General features: G+C 45.4%; 1 protein-coding gene across 1 annotated transcript in view; it reads right to left on the bottom strand.

Annotated features, from left to right (window-relative positions):
- Nucleotides 1-17,023, bottom strand: part of LHFPL4 (LHFPL tetraspan subfamily member 4) — a 29,117-nt gene that overhangs the window by 224 nt on the left and 11,870 nt on the right. The window contains exon 2 of the mRNA XM_069560690.1: nt 3,250-3,486. Within this exon, the coding sequence (XP_069416791.1) occupies nt 3,250-3,486 (237 nt within the window). The remainder of the gene's footprint in view (nt 1-3,249; nt 3,487-17,023) is intronic.

The raw sequence follows: 17,023 nt of genomic DNA, 5'->3' as shown, positions 1-17,023 counted from the left end.
CACTGGGGCTCCCTCAGCCCCTCCTCAGGGCAGAGCTGGGTGGAGGGCTGAGCTGCACAGGTTCTGAAATGCCACCAGGCCTGACGAGCTGGGAGGCCTTGGGCCAGCTCATTCAGCCTGAGCCCCAATTTCGTCGTCTGTACAACAGACATAATAGCCTCCTTCTTCAGAGTGATTCTGAGGGGTCAAAAGACATAAATGACGCCTACCGAGGGCTCTCAGTTCAGTTCAGTTCAGTCGCTCGGTCGTGTCCGACTCTTTGTGACCCCGTGAACTGCAGTACGCCAGGCTCTGCACATAGTACATACATAGTGAAAATGCCAGTACTATAGAGCTTAATTTTGTTCCGCAGGGCTTTGGCTCAGAACTGAGCTGTGAGGCTCACTCACCTTGAGTGCCCAGTGAGGGAAGGAAATCCCCAGATGCTGAAGGAAGGCAGACTGGGGCTCCCTTATGTCATTTTTAGGGTGCTTTAGGGAAGGAGGAGAGGACGCTGAGTGGTACCCACATGGGCAAACCCCCTCCAAAAGGCCACGTCAGTCTTTGTACTGCACTTCTGGAAGCGGCCACCAGAGGGCAGGCTCCGACCTCACGCGAAGACCATAGAAAGCACCAGGCGTTTGTGACACCAGAGACAGGAGCCTCAGAAGACAGCTCAGCCGCCCAGGAGGGCTCTGAAAGGGGGACTGGCAGCAGGGAAGAACTTGGCCTGCAGACTTGGACCTGGGCTCAAATCTTGGCTCCACCAATTAGGTGACCTCAGGTAAGTTACTGGACCTCTCCAGACCTCGGCCGTCCCACTTATGAAATGGTCACGGTGCCTGCCTAATGGGAAGCTGTGACAAGTGACAGCTTTCACTGAGCATTCACCACTTGCCCCTTCACAGGCACAATTTTGCTTCATTGCAGGACAGCCCTGTAAGGTGGTAGCTTTCTCAACACCGTCGTGTTTTTTTTTTTTTCTTTTCAGTTTTATTGAGATATAGCTGACATACAGCACTGTATAAGTTGGAGGTGTAGAGCATAATGATTTGACTTATATACTGTGAAAGTATTAGCAACCAATTTAATTTTTTTCTAATTTACTAAATGCTTAATAGATGGTAACCTTCATTTAAAACACGTTAAATATACATAACCTACATTATGTGAAATAGGCTACAAAACCCTCAATATTTTTTGGCATTCTGAAATTTTTACACAAACCACAGCTGGGGGAGTACTGATTCAGTAGACAAAATCTGCTCTTTTCTTCTTTCTCTTACTCCAGTAATCACCTCTAAGACACGTTAGACTGGAGGCTGAGTCTTCCCTATCATGGGGAGGGGGTCACTCTCCTCAGAGAAGGAAACCTCATGAAGAACAGGGATTAGGATGTGAGTCAGTATCACTCAGATTTCTCTAAGATGAGAAACATCTGACTTGTAGAAGGAAGCGTCTCAGGAGGATGAAATAAAAAGGTTGTTCTGAACCTGGAAGGCCTCCCCTCATCCCTTGTCTCATCTCATGAAAACAATTCTGAGGGGTTCTTCTGGGCTCAGGTGAGGTGAGTTGGGTAGAGTCCGGGGAGTCAAAGCCCAGCACTGGGGCAAGTGTCCCTGTGGTCATCTGGTGTGCCTGTTTGCATCCAAGTCCCATCATACCAAGAGGATGGCGACTATGGACAACTCCACAGATCAGCTCTCTGAGTATCCTCAGGGGATAGAAAGGACTTGAGTCTTACTTTTTTTTCCCACCATTTTCATTTAGGTACTGCAGGAAACAGGCTCAAAGAGGTAAAGTCATTTCTTAGCTCAACCTACTTCCAACACAAATAATTTGCCTTCATGGTCCAAGTGTATTCACACCACAATACTAGAGTACCTCCTGGCAAATGAGCTAATAACCGTCGCTATCATTATGCCCATTTTATAGATGAGAGACTCAGATGAATGTAATTAAAGGAAAGTGCTGAACATAGATCCAGCATCTGCTAACAGTTCAAGGAAGGTTGAGACTAAGAAAACGGTGAAATCCGATTTCTCAAGGCAGAAAACGGGCACCCAGACAGGCGGAGTGTCTCCCCCTTCTCCAGGGGCAGTGTGGGCCCCTGGGTCAGAGGCCTGACCTTCCTTTAGAAAACAATCTGGAATTATCATTACAATTGTTGAGTGTGCAATTCCACCTCAGGGAAAGACACTGAGAAAACAGAAAACAAAGACCAAGACAGTCATTCTTGTAATGACCTTCCCAGTAACAGAAAGAAGAAAGAAAAAACAGGGAACCTCCCTAACAGCCCCTACAAGGAGAATGGTTAAGAACCTACAATTCTGTCCTCTTATGTAACACTAAGCATTGGATGAAAAGGACAAGATGGTTCTCCATAAAATGATAAAGATCTTAAAGATGTGCTCTAGAACTAAGCGCCAAGAGCAATCTGAGGAGGGATTTGTTTCCATGATGCCTCTCCTATATCAACATGACACAACCATGTATTTCATAAAAGGATGTACATAGACACATAGGTAAGCATCTGATAACAGTGGTTAAGGCTCTGGCCTTGGTGGTGTCAGCTTTTTCTTTACTGTATATTAATGTTACCTGATACATATGGAGGTTTATGTGTACTATACTAGGTATAAAGCATACTGTACCAAACATCTGTAGGCTCACCATGCTGGAAAAACTCACCAATAATTGGTACCCATCCACCTGTCCCCCACCTCACATCCTTGCCTCTCTGTTTCCATTCCAACCACAGAGAACCACCATCCTACCTTTTGTATTGATCATTTGGGTTTGTTTGTTTGTTTTTAATACAATATTAAACTAGTGTAGTGTTAATTAGTTTTTAGCTTTAAAAAATTATTACTCTGTCATCTTCTGGAATTTGAGTCCCCCTGCCTCAATATTGTGTTTACAGGATGTAGCCATTCATTGTTACCTAAAACTGGCATTCATTCATTTCCACACGTGTAAACAATTCCGTGATGTGAATACACCACCATGTATTTATCCATCCTCCAAGCTGTTTTTAGTTGCTTGCGATTTTGAAACTCCTGCCAAGAGCATTTATCCACACTTCTCCTGGGTTTATACTCATGGTAGGGTTTGCTGGGTCAGGCCCCTGCAAATGTTTAGATCTGAGGGATAACCTCAAACTGTCTCCAAGGCACTCGGCCTCTCTGTAAGGGTTCCTGCTTGGGCTTCCCTTGACTTGGAAGGTGTCCCGCCCCACCCCCAGCCGCCACGCCAAGCACGCCCACTCGCCTTTGTTCTCCTGCTTGAGCTCTTCCTGCAGCAGGTCGGTTTGCCGGTTCCCCAGCACGAAGGCAAGGAAGGAGAGGATGAGGGCGTTGAGGATGCCGATGATGGCCAGGATGTACGCCCAGCGCACCGAACAGTCCCCCAGGGAGTACTTCCCAGTCTTGGCCCCGCACATGTCCCGGATCGTCTCGGCGTCCCAGCCGTCGGGGAAGATCATGCAGCCCAACACGAGGCACAGAGCTGAGGGGGCGCCGGGCCGAGCCCACCGCCGGGTCAGGAAGCAAGAGAGAAGGGGTTGGTTACTTCCCAGAGCCTGAGGACCACCGAAAGCCCCCCGTAGGCTGGGACCCCGCACCCCTACTCGGCCCATCAACCCAGGAGCTTGTTCATCTCCCACCGACCTAGAAACTAAACTCTAGGAGGGCCTCATGCCTCGAAGAGCAGAAACGCAAGGCCTTTGCCTGCCCCATCAGATCAACAACTCCTCCAGGAAACCTTCCTGGAGACAAAGGAAAAGAGCAAATCAGGGTCACCTCCTTCAGCTCCCTTTAGTATCTTGGCACATCGCTCCGTCATCCTCCTCATTCTTTATTTTTTATTTCTGTCATTTACTCAACAAATTTTTATTGAGCGCCATGTTCCAGGCTCAGTAGGCCACCTCCAGGCTGGGACCTCCCCGTCCTGGCAGTGAGAGTTTTTGACTGTGTTTGCTGGAGTGACGTTGCCCTTTTAGTATCTGACAGTCCGACAGAGACTGCATCACTGTGTCTGAGATGCAAAGGCTCCCAAAGGCTCAGGTTGGAGCAAGGGGGCCCTTGACCCCATGCCAGGCCCACAGGGTGCTAGACCTGGGTTTAAGATGACAGTGATGACAAAGTGGGGGTGGTGGTCAGTTCTGCCCACTGCCTACGAGACACAGCTAGTCCCCAGGGTGGGTAGGGACCCCTGGCTTTGCCATCTCCTTCCTTCAACTACCATATGTGAGAAAGCGTTCCCCACAGCACAGACTCCTCCCTGCCTGAGTTCTGCCTCTTCTGGTCTCACCCCTCACCTTCCAATAGGACAGTCCTTCCACACATCCCCGAGGATGTGTTCCTCACACTGACACAGGGCGCCTCAACGGCACTCTGATCTTACACACACACACACAGGAGCAGGCCTTCATTCCCCTCTCCTGTGCTCGCCTTCTTCAAGACAATTCTCCATACAGCTAGTCCATACAGTGTTCAAGGGGAGGCCACCTCTATTTAACGGCTGGGAAACGAGTTTGCGGCAAAGGGGGTGGCAAATGCAAAAAGCCTTGAGGCAAGAATGAGCTTGGTGAGTTAAAAGAGTTCCACAGTTGGAAGATGCCCTTTAGAAACCCAAATGGGGAAGAAAACCCAGGGAGCACTCAGGGCTGGAGATATAAATGTGGGAGCTGTGGACATGTAAATTCCCGGGACTAGACATTACAGAAACTGTCTTGAAGGCCCAGAACTGAGCCCAGAGGTGCTCTATCATTTATGGGGCAGGAAGAGAGGAGGAGCCTCTGGAGAGGGCTTGACCCATTCATCTCCCCATATTCCCCTAGCACTTTCCAAGACCCTCCAGGACCCTGCAGAGAGGAGGAAGGTCAGTTGCCAGGGATGAAGAAGTGGCAGATGGCATCCCCAGGGCACTCTGAGGGGTTGGAGGAGTGCGCTCCCACCTCCCCATTCTTGGTCCTGAATCTCCAGCTTGAGGCAGGGGTGAGGAAAGAGCCTAGGGAAGAGGAAAACCCACCCCGTCCCTCTGCCTCCTCTCCCCTGTACAGTGTTTCCTCTCCCGCCCAGAGCATCCCCGTCTCCATAGAAACGCGGCAGTATCCTGCGGGTGGTCCTCCTCCCTCCACAAGCTCAGCGTTGAGTGAGTTTTTCTTCCCCAGGGCTCTGCGCCTGCACGTTCTCTCGGTCGGTCTCCGTGCCTCATCACTTACGTGCCTCATCACTTACGTGCGTCTTCATTCCTTCCTCTTCTCCACCCTTTTCATCTTTTTTTGCCTCCCTCTTAACATGCCTCCCCCTCTCTCCAGCTAGTCCATACAGTTCTCAAGCCTCAGTCCTGACCCTCTTTCCTCCTTAGATCTCAGCATCTGACATTCATTCAACACCCCTCCTCTTCTTTCTTTTCTCACTTCTCTTCCTTCTCTTTACCTATCCCCTCACCCTTCCCCCTCTCTGACTCTCCATATATTCCACAAATAAATTCTGAATATCTGCTATGTGTCAGGTACTGTGCAGGCTGCTGGGGACACTGGCAGGCATGGTTTCTTGTCCTCAGAAGCAGAGGTGTGTGGAGAGGAATCAAATCAATATACAAATAGAATACTTATATGTGTCAGGGAGCGACTAGAACGAGACCCAGAATTACAGGGACGCTCAGAGAAGGCAGGGGCTGGGACCTCTCCGTCTGTCGCTCACTCTCTCTGCCTCCTTTGCTCGGCAGTGTTCTAGGTGGTGGCGATGGGGCCCCAGAGACTGCTCTGGGAACAAGAAACACCCAGAAGTAAAGCAAATGGAGAAAAGTCACTCGGATGGGTTTCCTAAGACCTGGGAAAGACAGGAAGAGACCTCTAGGGACAGTGTAGGCCAGGTAAGTGATCAAGAGGCTCAACAGTCAGTGTAATGGCTAGAGGGAAGGCAGCCTTCAACACCCCCATTTGCTGGATGAGAAACCGAGTCCGAGGTCTTTGGAGTACAAGTTCAAGTATCTTTTTGAAGTGATGAGCTGGCTGAATTGGGTAGACACCGGTGCAAGGTGCGGCGTGGGGTGGGTGGGTGCATTGTGGGATATATAGCGTCCCCCTCGGCCTCAACCCACCACCCACGGTGCCTTACGACACTGTCAGATGTCGCCTTGGAGGCAAAGCTGTCCCTGGTTGAGGACCACCAGTGTAGGGGGAGGCGCTCTCAGATGGGGCGCGACTGTCCAGTCACCCTAGAGTCCACTGACTTCCCAAGCAGCCAGGAGGTGTGAGAACTTTAAGATGAATGAAATTGAAGTTATTAATAATATGATAATGCTAACAAATAGTACTGAGTGCTTAACTATGTGCTAGGGTGCCAAGCTCCTAGCATGCATGATCTCATTTAATCCCACAACAAATCTAGAGGAGGGAAGAATGATCATCCTCATTTTGCAGATGAGGAAATTGAGGAGCAGAGGAACTAAGTGTCATATCCATGTCACACAGCTAGGAAGTGGTGGGCTCTGTATTCAAACCCAGACAGGTCTTCACTTAATGCTTCTCTTTGAGCAGACTCACTTCTTTTTTTTTTCCTCTGGCCACACTACACAGTTTGTGGGATCTTAGTTCCCCAACTAGGAACTGAACCCAGGGCCTAGGTGTTGAAAGCACAAAGTCCTAACCACTGGACCACCAGGGAATGCCGTAGACTTACTTTTAAACTGAGAGGCATTTACTTACAAAGTAAGCTGTATATCACTATCAAAGAAAGGAAACCAGGATCATTTGCCATAGATAGAAGGAAACTATAATCACAAGTATGTGTGTGCACTCAGTCACTAAGTCACGTCCAACTCTCTGCGGCCCCATAGTTTCTCTCTAGAGAAACCAAACGTTGTTCTTAGGTTCAAGCTGGACACTTTTACCTGTCAGATGCTCTGAGCCACCTCAGAGTACCCTGAAAAGGAAGGAAATTCTGACAGGTGCCACAATGTGGAGGGATCTTGAGGACACTATGCTAAATTAAATGAGTCGTCACAAAAGGTCAAATACTGTATGATTCCACTTACATGAGGAACTGAAAGCAGTCAGATTCCTACAGGCAGAATACTGGTCATCAGGGATGACGGGAAGGTGTGGGGAGTTAGCGTTTAATGGGGACAGAGTCTCAGTTCTATAGGTGAAGAGAGAGTTGTGAGGATAGACGGTACGGATGATTGCACAACGGTGTGAATGTACTTAATACCACAGAACTGGACACCTAGGAATTGGTAAAATGGTAAATTTTATGTAATGTGTATTTTATCAAAAAAGAGAGGAAGGAAGGGAGGAACGGGAACACAGAAAATGACATGAAGTATTTTCCTCATGGATGTGTATGTAATGCACACAAAAATATCTTGGAAATACAGAAATTAAGTTTATAACCATGGTGGCCTTGGGGCAAGGAGAAGATGGGGACTTCATCCTGTCTGTAATACTTCAGCTCTTCATGGAGTGAAGGTATTCATGTATTACTCATTAAATTAAAAAACATAATTAAAAATACTGGTTTTTCAGAGAATATACATATATACACACATAAACTTGCAAGTCTATATAAATATTTCTGGAAGGATACAGAAGCAACTTAATGATGGGCACCTCTGAAACACAGCCCAGTGTGGTGGAGGAAAGGAGAGAGACACTGTTTATTCTCTGCCCTCCCGTACTGTTGGAAGTATTTAACGTGTGCATAGATTACTTTGATGATAAAAACAATATTATTATGTCCAATCCTTTTCCACCTATGTCTGGCCATGAAATCCTCTTAAAGGTGTAAACCTTTAAGAATAATTTTAAAAACTAAAGGAAAGTTGAAAGGAAAAATGATAACTTGGGTTTGGAGAATAAACCCAGAATGAGACTAAAAAAGTGATGAATTAGTAAAAGAAAATAAACACTATTTGTTTTCTTAAAAGTGTGTGTGTGCTGTAAATGTGCCTTTATATAAAGCTTTTTAATTATGCATTTTATGCTTAGTTATTTTAGCAGAGTTTCATTATGATACCATTACACTATCCTCAAGGGATATCCACGGGGCCAGTCACTCCTAGAGGGAGGCCTTTGTTTACGCTCAGCTGGCCCCTCCATGCCTGATGTACCACAGCTGCTACCCATTACTAGGAGGTCAGATTGGATGTCCCCCAGGGCTTTCTTTTCCTGAGCAGTCTCCAAAGAGGTTTGCTATGGACTGAACTGGGTCCCCACAAAAGTGATATTTTGAAGCCCTAACCTTCAGTGTGAGAGTATTTGTGGAAGAGGCCTTGGGAAGGTAATCAGGGTTAGATGAGGTCATGAGGGTGGAGTCCCATGATGGGATTAGTGGAGCAGCCCTGAAGAGATACCCCATGTCAAAGGTAAAAGGAACCCAAGTAAGACTGTAGGTGTTGCAAGAGGGCACCAGAGGGCAGACACACTGAAACCATAATCACTGAAAACTAGTCAAATCTAATCACATGGACCACAGCCTTGTCTAACTCAATGAAACTAAGCCATGCCATGTGGGGCCACCCAAGATAGGCGGGTCATGGTGAAGAGGTCTGACAGAATGTGGTCTACTGGAGAAGGGAATGGTAAACCACTTCAGGATTCTTGCCTTGAGAACCCCATGAACAGTATGAAAAGGCAAAATGATAGGATACTGAAAGAGGAACTCCCCAGGTTGGTAGGTGCCCATTATGCTACTGGAGATCAGTGGAGAAATAACTCCAGAAAGAATCAAGGGATGGAGCCAAAGCAAAAACAATACCCAGCTGTGGGTGTGACTGGTGATAGAAGCAAGGTCTGATACTGTAAAAAGCAATATTGCATAGGAACCTGGAATATTAGGTCCTTGAATCAAGGCAAATTGGAAGTGGTCAAACAGTAGATGGCAAGAGTGAACGTCAACATTCTAGGAATCAGCAAACTAAAATGGACTGGAATGGGTGAATTTAACTCAGATGACTATTATATCTACTGCTGCGGGCAGGAATCCCTCAGAAGAAATGGAGTAGCTGTCATAGTCAACAAAAGAGTCCAAAATGCAGTACTTGGATGCAGTCTCAAAAACGACAGAGTGATCTCTGTTCATCTCCAAGGCAAACCATTCAATATCACAGTAATCCAAGTCTATGCCCCAACCAGTAACGCTGAAGAAGCTGAAGTTGAACAGATCTATGAAGACCTACAAGACCTTTTAGAACTAACACCCAAAAAAGATGTCCTTTTCATTATAGGGGACTGGAATGCAAAAGTAGGAAGTCAAGAAACACCTGGAGTAACAGGCAAATTTGGCCTTGGAATATGGAATGAAGCAGGGCAAAGGCTAATAGAGTTTTGCCAAGAGAACACACTGGTCATAGCAAACACCCTCTTCCAACAACACAAGAGAATACACATGGATATCTCCAGATGGTCAACACCGAAATCAGATCAATTATATTCTTTGCAGCCAAAGATAGAGAAGCTCTATACAGTCAGCAAAAACAAGACCAGGAGCTGACTGTGGCTCAGATCATGAACTCCTTATTGCCAAATTCACACTTAAATTGAAGAAAGTAGGGAAAACCACTAGACCATTCAGGTATGACCTAAATCAAATCCCTTATGATTATACAGTGGAAGTGAGAAATAGATTTAAGGGACTAGATCTGATAGATAGAGTGCCTGATGAACTATGGATGGAGGTTCATGACATTGTACAGGAGACAGGGATCAAAACCATCCCCATGGAAAAAAAATGCAAAAAAGCAAAATGGCTGTCTGGGGAGGCCTTACAAACAGCTGTGAAAATAAGGGAAGTGAAAAGCCAAGGAGAAAAGGAAAGATATAAGCATCTGAATGCAGAGTTCCAAAAAATAGCAAGAAGAGATAAGAAAGCCTTCCTCAGTGATCAATGCAAAGAAATAGAGGAAAACAACAGAACGAAAAAGACTAGAGATCTCTTCAAGAAAATTAGAGACACCAAGGGAACATTTCATGCAAAGATGGGCTCGATAAAGGACAGAAATGGTATGGACCTAACAGAAGCAGAAGATATTAAGAAGAGGTGGCAAGAATACACAGAAGAACTGTACAAAAAAGATCTTCATAACCCAGATAATCACAATGGTGTGATCACTCACCTAGAGCCAGACATCCTGGAATGCGAAGTCAAGTGGGCCTTAGAAAGCATCACTATGAACAAAGCTAGTGGAGGTGATGGAATTCCAGTTGAGCTATTTCAAATCCTAATATGCCAGCAAATTTGGAAAACTCAGCAGTGGCCACAGGACTGGAGAAGGTCAGTTTTCATTCCAATCCCAAAGAAAGGCAATGCCAAAGAATGCTCAGACTACCACACAATTGCACTCATCTCACTCGCTAGTAAATTAATGCTCAAAATTCTCCAAGCCAGGCTTCAGCAATATGTGAACTGTGAACTTCCAGATTTCCAGAGATCAAATTGCCAACATCCGCTGGATCATGAAAAAAGCAAGAGATTTCCAGGAAAACATCTATTTCTGCTTTATTGACTATGCCAAAGCCTTTGACTGTGTGGATCACAATAAACTGTGGAAAATTCTGAAAGAGATGGGACTACCAGACCACCTGACCTGCCTCTTGAGAAACCTATATGCAGGTCAGGAAGCAACAGTTAGAACTGGTCATGGAACAATAGACTGGTTCCAAATAGGGAAAGGAGTACGTCAAGGCTGTATATTGTCACCCTGCTTATTTAACTTATATGCAGAGTACATCATGAGAAACACTGGGCTGGAAGAAGCACAAGCTGGAATCAAGATTGCCGGGAGAAATATCAATAAGCCCAGATATGCAGATGACACCACCCTTATGGCAGAAAGTGAAGAGGAACTAAAAAGCCTCTTGCCACAACTACTGAAGCCTGTGTGTCTAGAGCCTGTGCTCCACAAAAAGAGAAGCTACTACAACAAGATGCCCATGCATCGCAACAGAGTAGCCACCGCTCACTGCAGCTAGAGAAAGTTCACAGCAAGAAAGATCCAGCACAGCCCGAAATAGATAAATAAAAATAAATAAATCTTTAAAAAAGAGATACCAAAGAGTATGCTCTCTCTCCTCACCTGCCATGTGAGGACATGGCAAGAAGGAAGGAGGTAGCTGTCTGCAGGCCAAGAAGAGGACTCTCACCAGAACCTAGGTCTTGAAATTCTAGTTTCCAGAACTAAGAGAAAATAAGTGTAAACCACGCAGTCTATGGTATTTTGTTGTTGTAGCCACCTGCAACAATTTGGATGCCTCTTAGAGTCATAACACTGGGAAAGACTGAATCCACTTACGTAACATTCATACTGATAACCCTGATCACTTCTGAGGAGGGAACTTAGGGGCTGAGGACAGGACAGGACAGGACAGAGACCTTGCACTGCTAAGCTGTGGCCCCTTTTGAATCCAGGACCATGTGAATAAGTGACCTACTGAAACCAAAAGGTAGGTGGGAGCTGATCGCTAATAAGTGACTGTTGCCAGAGATTTTTCACTCAGGATGAAATAATTAAAGCAGCAAAGAATCAAAATGCACAAGCCAAATGAAACTCACAGAAATAATGAATTAATCACACACACACAAAACAGAAAACCTTATCCTAAGAAAATGCTCAAGAATGTACTCTTAAGAGTTAGCTATGTGGATGTCTTATCACGTCATTATTTGCAAGAAAGAAAAGAAGGAAGAGATGAGATGGAAGGCAGAGGGGGAGATATAATAAAAGAAAGAAGGAAAGAAAGAAGCAGCTAATTATCCAACATCACAGGAATATTCTTTCATACCATGGAATACTATTCCCCTATTAAATTATATTGAGTAAGATTTAATGATACAGAAATTACTCATGATACATTAGGTTTCAAAAAGATGTGAAAAATAACATACAATATAATTTCATTTGGGGGATACTTACATGGTTATAGCAATAGTTATATAAATTTACCATACTAGGTCCTATGCTAAGTATCTTACACACATTACTTCACTTAATCCCCACAACACTCTGTGGAATAAGTACTGTTATTATCTTCTTTTTACAGTTGAGGACATAGAGGCACAAAGAGGTAATCCAAGTTATCTAAGGCCACAGAGCTGGTAAGTTACAGAACTGGGATTTGGACCCAGCCAGTCTGGCTCCAGAGCCTGCTCATAACCAGTACTCTATACGATTGCAGACCAACAGTTAAGATGACTGCTTCTGGGAGGGTGAGATGACGTGTGTAATCTTGCTTATCTATATTCTCCAGTGTTCATACAAAGAACAATGATAATTTGACAAAGCTGTAGGTGAGAGATACAAACGGGCAGTATAGCACAGGATGCACGGATGGCTGCTCATGTCCTGTATCCTCTGTGAGCCCCTTCCTCACCTTCAGGAAGGTTTTTCTAGAAAGAACCAGGCCGACTTTGGGGCTGAGAGGAGCCTGGAAAAGGGTCTGTGTTGGCACTGTGACTGCAGCTTTGCAAGGGAGTGCTTCCCCAGGCCCAGTGCACCAGGAGCTGTAAGGAGAACCCCCCTCTACCCCGAGACAGAGATTGTCCTCATGTCCTTCGCACGAGCTCTGTCCTGCCCCTCCCAGGGCAGGGGCTTGTGCCACAGGGGAGACGGGGCCTCTTAACAGTCACCCCAACCCGCTGGATTTGAAGATCCAGGTCCAATCTTAGCACTTCTGTCAGCTGGGGAGTTCAGGGGTGGGAATCCTGGCTCCCCACGGCCCCCCCAGCACCCAGATGACGGAGGCACCCTGACTCCTCCCTTTCCCTCACCCCCACATCCCATCCACTTGCAGGGCCGACTGGCTTGACCTCCAAAACGTATCTCGGGCTGACCTCTTTTCTCTGTCTCCACTGCAGCCATCTGTCGAGGCCGCGTGGTCTCCCTCCCGCGTGACCGCAGTGACTCCTAACTGGATTCTCTGCTCTCATCCTTGCCCTCTCTTCGTCTGCTCTCCACTCAGCATTCAGAGGAAGCTTTCCAAAGCAGACAGTGCCATTCACTCACCTGCTCAACACCTTCCCAAGTTGCCCCTTACGCTCAGGATAATCCCTGGGGCCTCGTCCTGGACTGTGTGGCCCACAGGCTCCCCCTACTTGCCTCCAAGCCACTCGGCCTCTGGATCCCTACAGTCCTGCCACACTGCACCTCCTTTCCAACCGTCATCCTAACACTAACCCTAACTACCATTTTTGTTCAGCCCTACCCACCCTGCCCTGAAGGTCTTGGCACTGACTGTTCCCTTTCCCTGGGCCACTTCCTCCAAGCCATTCAGTCCCTGGGTTGTGGTTCCTGATCTCCAGGAGACTACAGTTTAGTCAGGGGACTGTTAGGAACACAAATAATTGGACCTGGTGTCACAGATGCTGTTACAGAGAAATGGGGTACCTGTCACTTTGTGCAGTAATGATAATATTTGGGAACAGTATTTACCGCACCACCCCTGGGTCCAGCCTGAACAGAGCCCTCACATGGCCTCTGGACAACCCTGGAATCCGCCGCCTGCTGCATCCCCCGCTGCCCTGGCTCAGCTCTGCCACACTCAGCTCAAGGACTCGGGCAGAAGCCCCCTGCCGCTCTCCCTGCTTCCTGCCTCACTCCTCCAGTCTGGCCCAGGCCCATCCAGGTGGCCCCATCCCTTCCCCGTCCCCTCTAGCCTGCCGCTCTCCCTGCTTCCTGCCTCACTTCTCCAGTCTGGCCCAGGCCCATCCAGGTGACCCCATCCCTTCCCAGTCCCCTCTGGCTCCTCCAGGAAGCTGTCCTTTCTCGGGGCTGTTCTCAGCTTCTCTGTTGCTAATTTGAGCAGCTGCTCTGGCTCCTCTCTCCAAGCCGCCTTTTCTGGCTCCTCCTCCTTGCATCTGAAAGGTTGGTGTTTCTGGGCTGGCTCCTCTTTTGCTTCCACACTCTCTCTCCTCTTCCCCGGGCCATTTCACCCACACTCAGACTCACATCTGCATCTCCAGCTGAGACCGCTCTCCTCAGGCCAAGGCCTGAAAAGCCAACAGCTGTCAGACCCTTCCTCTGACAAATTCAGCATTTCCCAGCCTGAGCAGATCTCCTGCTGGGTCCTTTGGGCATGACATTCCAAGACACAATCGTTCAATGAGGGGACCTGGAATCATCTGCAAGAGCTGCCTGTCTTCACCTCGCCCCACCAGACACACACCTGCTGGGCTCCTAAATAGGTCTCCTCCTTCCCCTCCTCCAGCCTCAGCGCCTTTCACGTGGACCACTGCCACTGCCCTCCACCAGGCTCCTGATCTCCCATCAAGCCTCCCTCCAGTCTGTTCCCTGCAGCAGCTGCCCAAGTCATCTTGCTAAACCCACATCTGGCCCTGATCATTCCCATGCCTAAATGTAATTGCTCAGAACCTAGGAATAAGACCCCAAATTCCAAGGCCAAACTTTCTAAGCTCCCTGCTTTTCTAGGTGTATCTCCCAGTTCTCAATTTTCAACCTTTCTTTTTGTTTTTTTTAATTGATGACAATTTTACCTAGATTCACTCTAACCTTAACTTCCCTCCAGTCCCAGAAGATAAGAGGCCCTTCTTTTTTTTTTAAGATTTTTTTGATGTGGACTATTTTTAAAGTCTTTATTGAAGTAATTACAATATTGCTTCTGTTTTATGTTTTGGTTTTTTCATCACAAGGCATGTAGGATCTTTTCTTCTCCATCAGGGATCCAACCCACACCCCCTGCATTGGAAGACAAAGTCTTAACCATTGGATATGAGCTAGTTACTATTATAGTCTCCATTTTATAGTGGAGGAAACTTAGAGTCAGAAATTGTATAATTTCCAAAGGACACTTTAGTTGGTAATGCCACACTCAGGATTCAAATTCACGTTGGCTGACCACTGAATATGCTGCCTCCAAAGGAGCGGGTGGTGGAGCTAGGACTTAAATCAGAGCTCATCATCTGTTTATTCAATAGACAGTCTGTGCCAGGCAGACTCCTGATCCAGGGCTCTCATTATGCCATTAAACAGCTCTGGGATTAAAGGTTCATAATGATGGATAAGATGAAATGGAAATGAAAAGAATAAAACAAAAATAAAAGACTGTCAGAATAAGAATAGTTCAGCCCTCAACCTCTTTACATCTCCAGCCCATCCTCTCTACCAACAACCAGATCTATGCTTCCCACCCCAACTCAAAACACTCCAAAACCTTTCTAGGTGAAATACGACACTCAGGAGCCATACCGGAAGGAACTGGTAATCTGCTTAAGCTGAGAAAAGTAGAATTTCACCATGGAGAAAACACCCATAGACAAAATCAAAAAACAAACTGATGGGTAATATTTGCAACTCATATCACCAAGAGCTAACTTTTAACTTATAAAGAGTTCTTACAAATAAAAGAAGGAAAATACCATTAGCTTGGTAGAAAAATATTTATGAACTGACAGTTTACAGAAAAAAGACAGGAACACCTTGGAAATATTGTGGGTTTAGTTCCAGACCACCACAATAAAGCGAATATCACAATAAAGCAAGTCACACAAACTTATTTTTGGTTTCCCAGCACATATAAAAGTTATGTTGACACTATACTGTAGTCTAGTAAGTGTACAATAGCATTATGTCTTAAAAAAAATACAAACTTAATTTTAAAATCCTTTATAGCTAAAGTAAATGCCAAAACAATTACAAAGGTCACTGATCACAGATCAACCATAACAAATAAAATAATGAAAAAGTTTGAAATATTGTGAGAATTACCAAAATGTGACAAAGAGACATGAAAGGAGGAAATGCTATCGGGTAAATGGCACCAATCAACTTGCTCAACACAGGGTTGCCACAAAGCTTCAAACTGTCAAAAAAAATAATAATAATCTCTGTGAGAACTGCAATAAAATGAGGTTTGCCTGTATATATAAAAGGCACTCAGCCTCATTCCTAAGAGAAAGACAAATTACTACCATAAGAATACTTTTTGCCTATTGGGTTGTCAAAAATAAAATATTTGATAACACATTCAGTTGGCAAGAATGTGGGGAAACAGGTACCCTCATACACTGTTGCTATGAGTGTATCTTTGTGTAACGTCTATGGAGGAGCCTGTGACTGAGTCTGTCAAAACTGTAAACATGGAGACCAGTTAATCTGACAGTTCCACTCTAGGTCTTTATTTTATCCTAATATTTACATATGTGTCTTAATTATTTATATACAACATTATCAATTGAAATATTGTTATGGCAAGATGTTCTAAACAATTTAAATATTGATTTCTAAATGATGACGCAGCCATACAAAAGTATATTATAGGAATTCCCTGGCAGCCCAATGGTTAAGACTTTGCCTTCCAGTGCAGAGGGTGTCAGTTCAATCCTTGGTCGGGGAGAACTAAGAATCTCCACATGCCTTGTGGCCGAAAAACCAAAAACATAAAACAGAACCAGTATTGTAACTGATTCATTAAAGACTTTAAAAATGGTCCACACCAAAGAAATCTTGGGGAAAAAAAAGTATATTATGCAGCTCTTAGCTCTTAAAGAAAAAGATCTCTATACACTGATTTGGTACAATTTCCAAATGTGTTGTTGAGTTTAAAAAGCAAGACAAACCAACTGTTTAGTATCTTACCATTTGTGGTGGTTTTTAAATATGTCCACAACTTTTAAAATATACTTCTTTTCAAGAGGAGGAGCTGAATTCTCCTTCCCTTGAATGTGGGCTGGATTTAGTAACTCACTTCTAAAAATAGAGTGTGGCAGAAGTGGTCTGTGATGTCTGAGATTAGAACATAAAAGGCAGTTGTTACAACAAAGGAGGCAAGAAGGTACAATGGAAAAAAGATTGTCTCTTCAGCAAAGGGTATTGGGAAAGCTGGACAGCCACATGTAAATCAATTAAATTAGAACATTCCCTCACACCATATACAAAAATAAACTCAAAGTAGCTTAAAGACCTAAATATAAGACATGACACCATAAAACTCCTAAAAGAGAACATAGGCAAAACATTCTCTGAAATAAAGCGTAGCAATATTTTCTTGGATCAGTCTCCCAAGGCAAAAGAAATAAAAGCAAAA

This window comes from Ovis canadensis, chromosome 19 (assembly GCF_042477335.2).
Source record: "Ovis canadensis isolate MfBH-ARS-UI-01 breed Bighorn chromosome 19, ARS-UI_OviCan_v2, whole genome shotgun sequence".
Classification (NCBI taxonomy): Eukaryota; Metazoa; Chordata; class Mammalia; order Artiodactyla; family Bovidae; genus Ovis; species Ovis canadensis.
This window is presented reverse-complemented; position numbering and strand designations above follow the sequence as displayed.